Source organism: Ursus arctos, unplaced genomic scaffold (genome assembly GCF_023065955.2).
Source record: "Ursus arctos isolate Adak ecotype North America unplaced genomic scaffold, UrsArc2.0 scaffold_12, whole genome shotgun sequence".
Taxonomy (NCBI): domain Eukaryota; kingdom Metazoa; phylum Chordata; class Mammalia; order Carnivora; family Ursidae; genus Ursus; species Ursus arctos.
In genome coordinates, this window is record NW_026622786.1 from 22,626,378 (window position 1) to 22,636,421 (window position 10,044).

At 35.5% G+C, this 10,044-nt stretch overlaps 1 protein-coding gene across 2 annotated transcripts in view; it reads left to right on the forward strand.

Moving 5' to 3' along the window:
* The window catches only part of DPH5 (diphthamide biosynthesis 5), a 35,226-nt gene extending 28,312 nt beyond the window's left edge, over positions 1–6,914 (forward strand). For both annotated transcript variants that reach the window (XM_026497506.4, XM_026497507.4), the window contains exons 7-8: positions 1,828–1,931; positions 3,486–6,914. In XM_026497506.4, coding sequence (XP_026353291.1) covers positions 1,828–1,931; positions 3,486–3,694 — 313 coding nt within the window. In that variant the 3' untranslated portion in view covers positions 3,695–6,914. The remainder of the gene's footprint in view (positions 1–1,827; positions 1,932–3,485) is intronic.
* The last annotated feature ends 3,130 nt before the right edge of the window (positions 6,915–10,044 follow it).

A 10,044-nucleotide genomic window follows, 5' to 3' on the forward strand; every position in this document is an offset into this window, starting at 1 on the left:
TTCTTATTCTGAGAATGTGTACGTCTATTTTTAATTCCTTGAATAATAAATTCTACTTAAACAACATGAGTTCTAAAGATTGTTGAAAATCCGCTTTCAGAGACACCTGGGTGGCTCAGTCTGTTAAGCGTCTGCCTTTGGCTCAGGTCGTGATCCCAGAGTCCTGGGATCCAGTCCCGCCTCGGCCTCCTCACTCAGTGAGGACCCTGCTTCTCCCTCCGCCTGCCGCTCCCCCTGCTTCTGCTCTGTCTCTCTCTCGGACAAGTAAATAAATAAAATCTTAAAAAAAAAAATCAGCTTTCAGTAACAGATGCAAATTAAACACTTAATCTTATGAAAGATCTTAACAGTGTAATAGGGCAGAAATAGCAGTAGATCTCACAGATTCAGTACTGAGAATGGTGTTTGGCACCTAATAGGCACTCTGTAAATATTTGTGGAATGAATTAATGAATTGGAAGTCGGAAGACATAGATTTGAGTCCTGAGTCTGTCTGTGGTTATGTGCCCTTAGGCAAATTACTTCGGTTTCTGAGTCATATTTTTCTCATATGTATAATGAGAATTTTAATCCTTTTTTTGCCTATGGGGCAGTGTGCAGTAGTACAGTAGCTACTACCCACATTTGACTAATGAGCACTTGAAATATGGCTACTGTAACTGAGGAACTGAATTTTTATAATTTAATTTTTTAAAGATTTTATTTATTTATTTGTTTGTTGGAGAGACAGCGCACAAGCAGGGGGAGTGGCAGTCAGAAGGAGAAGCAGGCTTCCTGCTGAGGAAGGAGGCCATGCAGGACTCAGTCCCAGGACCCTGGGATCATGACCTGAGCCGAAAGCCGATGCTTTAACCGACTGAGCCACCCAGGCGTCCCTATAATTTAATTTTAATTAATAAAAATAATACTCAACTTAGTTATTGGAAAAGTATATTTAGAATAACTTCAACATATAAATCTACTTTTATAACCATGAATTTTATGAAATTTAAATGTAGATTAGGTATTTCTAATGAAAATGTAATACTTGAATTATGTGCCATAAGTATGAAATAGCAGATGTCAAAACTTAGTACAAAAACAATCTCTGTAATAATTTTTATAGGACTAAATGTTGAAATACATTTTGAATATATTGGGTAAAATAATATTAAAGTTAATTTTGCCCTTTTTTAACCGTTTTTAATATGGCTACTAGAAAATTATGTTTGTGGTTTGCATTATATTTCTCTTAGACAGTGCTGACTTTAAAGAGTTGTTTTGAGAGTCAGTAAAATATATGAACTGTTTTGTAAGCTACAAAAGCAGTATTTTTATTATGCTCATTGGGCAGACATGGTAGGCTTCAAGCCATCAGAAGTAAACCCATCCAACCCTCCAAGATCTTCAGATACTTATCGCTTTAGTTTACTTTTCTTAGAGGAAGAAGTGAAAAGAGGAATATGTGGCTTAAACATAGTAATAAAAGTGAGCACTATAGAACCTGATTAAGCAAGGATCTAGAACAAATTGCCACTTAACTTGAACTATTTTTGCCTAGGGTATCACTTTAGATAAAAGTAACTTTGACTTGAACATTTATCATTAAGTCGTTGGACTTTTATTACTGCCAGCATTTCAGTGAGATCAGAGGACAGTTGAAGTATGACAATGAAAAAAGCTTAAACTTAAAAAATCAGGGTATTCATGCTTTAGTGGGTAATGTGCGAATGCTTCAAACAGACTATGGACTGTAGTACTTAACTGTACCTGGGGGAATAATTGCATTAAAAATGTATTATGTAATTTCATGTCTAAGGACAGTGGCATCTAATTTTATATTTACAGAGGAAGGAAGATCTATGAGCCTCCTCGGTATATGAGTGTAAACCAAGCAGCCCAGCAACTTCTGGAGATTGTTCAGAATCAGCGAATACGAGGAGAAGAACCAGGTACTCAAGGCCCTAAAAGGGTTCTCATACTCCCTACTGCTGCACTGAGATGTGTACATGGTATAACTTCGCATACACACACAGCCCACCACCGCCGCCAGCACCACTGAAACGAGAGTCAGTGTGTTTGCATTGTACTTTTTCTTGTCATTTTTTAAATCAATTTTAACTTAAATTTCATAGGCTGAAGGTCGTACTGAAGGAAAAATAATGGAATTCTTCCTAGGAAAATTAATACCATTCCAGAAAGTGAGGATTTTTCACAAATTAACTGTAAATCAGATTTTATGTAAATATGTTAATATATAAATACGTAGGTAAAATGCAGAACTTCCTTTTTAGCCTAAATCTGTGTGTGGTGAGATCTATCCTGCAAGAAATATACTTCTGCTTTTTCTCTTTCACAACACTGAGATCACGGATAGTTTTCTTCAGGATAAAAACAAGAGAATTTATCCTTATATTCTTAACACTTTGCTGCAAATGTGTACTGTGGACTTGGGAGGACCATTACACGCCTTAATTATCACAGGAGACAGCGCCCCTGGAGATGGAGATGCTAAGTGTGTTTTCCATACCAGACTGTATGTGGTATATAATGAAGTGTTGGTCATCAGTAAATCTTTCCTGGGAGGTTCTTTAATGAAACTGTCATAACATTCTCTTACAAGGTGTTGACTGCGTTTGAGTACCTAGCTCTTGGTGGAAAAAGATACATGAAGAGATTCTTGAATGAGTGTTCCTTATTTTTTTCTCATTAGTAGGACTTGTTAAAGTCATGAAATCAAATAATTTGCAACGGTGTTCCATATCCATGATTTTGTACACTGAAGCCCAAACTTGCATGTCTGCTGGTCCTTGTAGATATCATTTGCCCCGTTTTGTTCATGTTCAGTTGGGACAGCTTTCCCAAGTAAACCAAACCATGAGAGGGTCAGCACTTAGAAGCATAAGTAATGTCTTAATGCCTGTTATTTTCTTCAGGGCTCTGTAGTTTACTAAATACTTTCATGTCTGTTGTCTTACCCCTTACAACCACCATTTAAGAAAGATAGTATTCTGTTTTTAAAAATGAAAAAACTGAAGTTTGACATAGCTGATTAGGTGGCCAAGCAAAATATCAAATCTGTGTATTTATCTCATAATCCCCTTGTTTTTCTAGTATATCTTGGTCAGTGTGAACATATCTCAAGCAACTTATTAAAAATATAGGCAGGTAGTAAACATTGCTCACTCAGAAGCTAAATATTTAAAGACAAATGTTATGCAGTCGTAAAGAGTATGGATATACATAATTGTTTATCAAGTCCTGAAAACTTAAACTAGGAATTCTGAAAGAGTGAAGTTAGGAAGTACCACTTTATATGTCAGGTAGTTCATATAATTTAGAAAAGCCTTAGATAAACCAATAGATAATTGGTCTGTAATGAGTGACTAAGGAGATTTAAGATATTTGGGGCTTCTTTAAATGTTCTTTTGTTACTAATGTTAAATGTTGGACAGGATAATGCATTTGCTGAATTGAATGGCAATATCTTTTTCTTCTCTTAATAGCAGTCACCGAGAAGACACTCTGTGTTGGCTTAGCCAGGGTTGGAGCTGAAGACCAGAAAGTTGCAGCAGGCACTTTGCAGCAAATGTGTACTGTGGACTTGGGAGGACCATTACACTCCTTAATTATCACAGGAGACAACATGCATCCACTGGAGACAGAGATGCTAAGTCTGTTTTCCATACCAGAAAATAGCTCAGAATCCTGTTGATGGACTTCGTGAACATAGACATTTTCTATTGTTAGATATTAATTTCAGTCATACATGCACATACACTTATTAGTATAATGAACATTTCTTTTGGTTTACCTAATAATTATAAAGAAAGTGACCAAGAAGAAAGATGTTGATTCAACAATACTTCATTTCCTGTGGCAATGAGTTTCTTTTTCCCTATGACATTATCAGTTGTTGCTATTTTGGTAATTTGTCAGGATGTACACACATGGAGCAGACCAAGCCTGAAAACTTGCAGAGACGTTCATAAGCAGAGTTGTTTAAAAGCAGTTTTTACTTATGAAATAAGGTTATACAACATGGAACTTTCTTCTTTCTTAAAAAGCCAGCTGTCCTGACCACAAGATGAGTTGTCCTGATAGCAGTTGGTATTAGTGTATAGAGGCAGAGGTGGGAAGAGTAAGTCCTACCCAAGAGTCCTACTTCCTTAAAGCTCAGCTGAGCACATGCCACAAAATGACATCCTTCTGAACTGCCTTGTCTTGTTTAGCTGACATCCTAATTATGTGGTTCATATTCTGCTGTATTTTGGAGGTTATATAATTGTTGAATTATAAATGTTCAGCCAGCCATGTACAGTTGCTGTTTGGTTTTAAATAGCATCTTTCACATCCAAGTTGACAAATGGAAAACTTACTAACTACAGAATACAATTTTAAAAATTTAAGTTTGGAGGCAGTGGGGGGGGTTAGTCAAGATTTGTCACATCACTTAACTCAGTTGGTATGCCACTGTATGTGTGCAAGTAGTTACGTTCTTTGTCCCAGTTGTAAATAGCACTCCATTTATTTTATTTCATGACTGTAGAGTCTTATACTTTTTGTTAGTTCATAACAGAAATAGCCTTGCTATATGCTAGTTTAGTTGGTCTAACTTTAAATATTTCTGTGGTTTAATCAGCCATAGCTTAAATTTCATTAAATTCATTAGAAGTTGAACATAGACTTTACTACTTCCTGGGAGCATTAATTAATACATTATTTTGACTTTTTTCTTTTCTTTGTTTCTTTCTTTTTTTCTTTTTTTAAAAGTAGTCTCCATGCCCAGCATGAAGCCCAACACAGGGCTTGAACTAACGACCCTGAAATCAAGAGCTGAGCTGAAATTAAGAGTCGGATGCTCAACCAGGTGCCCCTGACTTACTTCATTTGAGATAAAAAGATATTTTATATATGTGAAATATTCCATTTTTAGTCTGTTACACAAAAGAGGAGAGAACCAAGGACATTTAAGTGCTAAGTCTATGTTGTTTTCTTCTGAGGCATTAAAGCAAGTATTGAATAATTATAAAAGGAAAGACTTCTACCTTTGGTAATGGTGGAATAGCTTGCAATGTACAAGCCTTCCCAATTAATAAACACTGGACAAAATATAACTGGCTAAAGACACTGGGGAATGACCAAAATGCAGGCCAAGAATTATGCTTATATATAGCTTTTTCCCTTAGGACATTCCCCAGTCTGTCCAGTAAGGGATGGCTAGAACTCAAGAGAAGGTTGCAGTCTTACTGACTTGAGGTGTCAGAGAAATTGGGGGCTGCTAGATTACCTGTATATTGAGGAGGAAATTCTAGAAATGAAGGTGGCACTGGAGGAGGAGCAAGCCTTCCAGTATGCACATAAATCTCTCAGCTCTTTGGCTAACTCCTGAATTGTACTTGTATAGGGAAGTCTCCATGAACCTGGTGGAAAGCCAGAGCTGGAAGGCTGAAAAATCTGAGCAGAGCTTGTTGTTCTGTATTACAAGAGAAAACAGAATTTTGAGTTTGATTCCTGACAAGTTAGAAGGCTTGGTAAGCATTTTAGGCTTTCTGTCAAATCCCTAGAATGGCCATGTATTAGAAAAGACTATGCCCAGGATTAAGGATTTGCGCTGAAACTAGAGACAAAACCTTTAACGTAGTGTAAAAATCAATCCTCCATAAAACCAAGGTGAGTAGTCAATAATGTAACTGCCTTCTGGAACAAATATTAACACTTCCAGGGCATGATAACAAAATGAGTCTCTTTAGCATATCAACAGTGACTAGAATATAATACCATGACACATTCAAAGAAACAGGAAAATGTGACTTATTGCCAAAAGGGGGAAGGGACAGTAGAAAGAGATCCTAACATAATCCAGATCTTGGAATTAGCAGATGGGGATTTTAAAGCAGCTAGTAGAACTATGCTCAAAGATGAAAAGGAAAAATGGTTGTTATGAATGTACATAGATGGATGCTCTCAGAGAAATGGAAACAAAAACCCAAGTGGTCGGACTTAACAGCAAGAGTGCAGGTGGCAGATGGGTAGAAATTATCCTCTCTGAGGAATAAAGAATCAAAAAAAAAAGATCGGGTGGAAGGAAAACACAGAACCTCAAAGCCATGTGGGGTGATATTCAGCAGTTCAATGCATATGTAATTGGATTTCCAGAAGGAGAAGAGAGAGAAAATAGGGCAGAAAAAAGATGGGTAAGTAAAGGTCAAAGTTTTCCCAAGTTTGGTGAAACTATGAATACATAGATCCAGTAAGCTCAGTGAACTCTAAGCAGAATAAATACAGAGAAAACACCTAATACATTATAGCTAAAACTGATGAGAACCAAAGATACGAGAAAAATCTTAAAAGCCACCATGAGTGGTAGCAGGGAACCCACTACATACAGGGGAGCAATAAATGTTGGCTGCTCCACCTCAGAAACAGCTGAAAGAGATCTATAAAGTACCGAAATTAAAAAGCAAAACCAAACCAAAACCTGTCAGTCCAGAGTTCGATATCCAGTAAAAAAGGTCCTTCAACAATGAAAGCAAAATAAAGCAATCTTCATAAAAATAGAATTTGTCACTAGCAGACCTCTTAATAAGGAAAGCTGAGGGAGGGTTTTTAGGCTGAAGGTAAATGACATCAGATAGAAGGAAATAAGTATGTGAGTATAAAAAACTCAATTTTTTCTTAATGTTTTTAAAAGATAACTGACCACTTAGCATGGTACGCTGGTGGATAGTTAGATTTCAACAATAATATAGGTTACAGGGGTTAAAGGGTATTACACAGTGGCAGTACTTACATTTTATTTAAAGTGGTTTAATACTAACTGTAGACTGATAAGGTTATGTATGTTATGTATTGAAATCCCTTGGTAACCGCTATAAAAAAAAGTAAGGCAGAAGTTTAAAAAAAATTAGGGGAATTAAAATTGAATACTGAAAGAGAGATGATTTATCAAAAAAAAAAGGCAGGAAAGGCGGAAATATAGGTAAAAAATATATAGGACAAATAGCAAAATGGTAGACCTAAATTCAACCAAACTAGTAATTACTTAAATGTAAATCAAACACTCCAATTAATAGAACTAGATTTTTTTAAAGGCCCAACTCTATGTTGTCTACAAGAGTTAAACTAATTAAAGACAAGATGAGAGTGAAAGAATGGGGGAAAAATAGAACATACAAACTGTAAGCACAAGAAAATAAGTGGCTATGTTAACATAAGACAAAATTGACCAAAAGGAGTATACTGGAGATAGACTTTTCATAAAAAAGGGGTAGTTCATCAAGATGTAACCCTAAATGTGTCTTCCTTGAATACCAGCTTCAAAATACACCAGGCAAAAACCGACAAAAGAGGTACAAGGCAAGTCTACAATCAGTCGATTTTAATGAACCTCTTAGCAGCTGATAGACAAAACATTAACAAATATATTGATGATTTGAACAAAAACCATTTGGACCAAATTGATATGCTGGATCAGTACATGCAATAGTGGTAGAATAGACATTCTCTTCAAGCATGTATGAAACATCCAGCGAAGTCGACCATATGCTTGGCTATCAGCCACAATGGAGATAAGTTTAAAATCACTAAGAAAAGGTGTCTAGAAAAGTCCCAAATATTTGGAAATAAAACAGTACATTTGTTTTTCACTGAGTAAAAATAAAAACATAAAATGTGAAAATTTGTGGGATGCAGATAAAGCAGTGCTTAGAAATTTATAGCTTTAGAAACCTATATTAGAAATGAAAGAAGTTGGGGTGGGGGAATGGGATAGACCGGTGATGGGTAGTAAGGAGGGCACATATTGCATGGTGCACTGGGTGTTATACACAACTAATGAATCATCGAGCCTTACATCGAAAACCGGGGATGTACTGTATGGTGACTAACATAATATAATAAAAAATCATTATTAAAAAAAAATAATAAATAAATAAATAAATAAAAAGAAATGAAAGAAGTTTTAAAATCAATGATCTGTTTCCATCTTAGCTAGAAAAAAGAAAAGCATATAAAAACGCTAGAAGGAAGGAAATACTGAACTTCACAGCAGAAATCAGTGAACTAGAAAATGGACAAACAATAAAATTAACAAAGCCAAAAATGTCATAGGCTAACAGCAGTAAAAGTTGCAAGGATATGGAGTGACTGAAATTTGCCTGCTGTTGGTAGGAATATAAATTGGCACAACTACTTTGGAAAGTAGTTTTAGTTTCTTATAAATTAAATCCTGTGAACTAGCAAGATCAGTTCTAGGTATTTACCCAAAAGAAATGAAAACATTGATAAAAGAAATTGTACAAGAATGTTTATAACTGTATATATATATTCATTCATAGCACCAAACTAGAACCAAGCAATATGTCCCATAGAAGAATGGATTTTAAAATTTTGCTATGTTTTTACAGTGGACTATTACTTAGCAATAAAACAGAACAAACCCTTGACTCCTACAACATGAATTTAAAAAAAAAGTGTAAGAAGCCAGACACAAAAGAGGACTGTACAATTCAACTTACATGAAGTTTAGCAATAGGCAGAAATAATCAAAACAGGGTTTGCCTGTGGAGAGAATGAAGATTGGCAAGGGACAAAAGAGAACCTGAAAGTAATGGAAATGTTCTGTATCTTGATTGGATGTTGTATGGATATAAACATTTACCAAAATTCATTCAAATATATAGATTTAGGATCTGTGCATTTTTCTGTATAAGGATTGCCAGATAAAATAGGGTACCCAGTTAAATTGAATTACAGATTAAATTGAATTACAGTTAATCTGAATTACAGATTACAATTGAATATATATACAATGAATATATATTCATGATATATATTATATTCATTGTATATATATTATGGATCTATATATGTATATCCCATTCCATATTTGGGACACATTTATACTAAAAGAATGGTTATTTATTTGAAAAATTTAACAGGGCTCCTTTATTTGCTAATTCTGGTGACACTATTCTGTGTATAATTTAACTTCAATTTAAATGAAATTGTAGGGGCGCCTGAGTGGCTCAGTTGGTTGAATGTCTGATTATTTTCAGTTCAGGTCATGGTCTCAGGGTCGTGAGATTGAGCCCCACTCCAGGCTGAGCATGGAGCCTGCTTAAGATTCTCTCTCTTCCCCCTTCTACACCTTCCCCCACTCCCGTGCTCTCTAAATAAATAAATAAATAAATAAATAAATAAATAAATAAATAAATAAATGAAATTGTAAAATGAAAAGTGTGCATTATTCATCAGCAGAAAAAGGAACAATATAATTTTTGGTCTACGGTCATGAAATCCTAGTGTTTAGTAGTTAAATTAGAAACACTTGAATACTACATCTATTTGTTTAGTAGTTTCTAGCTCTTTAATAGTAAATTCTCTAACAGTGAAATCACCCCTATAATCTAGACACACAGTTTCATCACCAAAAAAACTTCCCACTGTGCCTTTATATTCACGCCTCTACCCACCCACTTTTTAGCAATTATAGAGTTAAAAGATTCACATTCAGGTTTTTATGTGACTTGAGTTTTTATTTTTGTAGAGTAGATATTCAGGAGTGGGATTCCTGGGTCATGTGGTAAGTGCATATTTATAAGAAACCGCTGAAGTGATTTGCAGAGTGATGCTATCATTTTGCATTCCCATCAGTATTGTAAAAGAATTCCCATTGCTCTGTATCTTTGCCAGCATTTCATATTGGCAGTATTTTTTATTTTAGCTATTCTGATGAGTGTGTCGTGGTATATGTCATCATAGTTTTAATTTGCACTTTCCTAGTGACTAATGATGTTAACATCTTTCACTTGCTTACTTACATTTTCTTTTTTAAAGATTTGATTTTATTTATTCAACAGAGATAGAGACAGCCAGCGAGAGAGGGAAACAAGCAGGGGGAGTGGGAGAGGAAGCAGCAGGCTCATAGCGGAGGAGCCTGATGTGGGGCTCGATCCCATAACGCTGGGATCACGCCCTGAGCTGAAGGCAGACGCTTAACCGCTGTGCCACCCAGGCGCCCTGCTTACTTACATTTTTATATCCTATTTAATGAAGCACCAT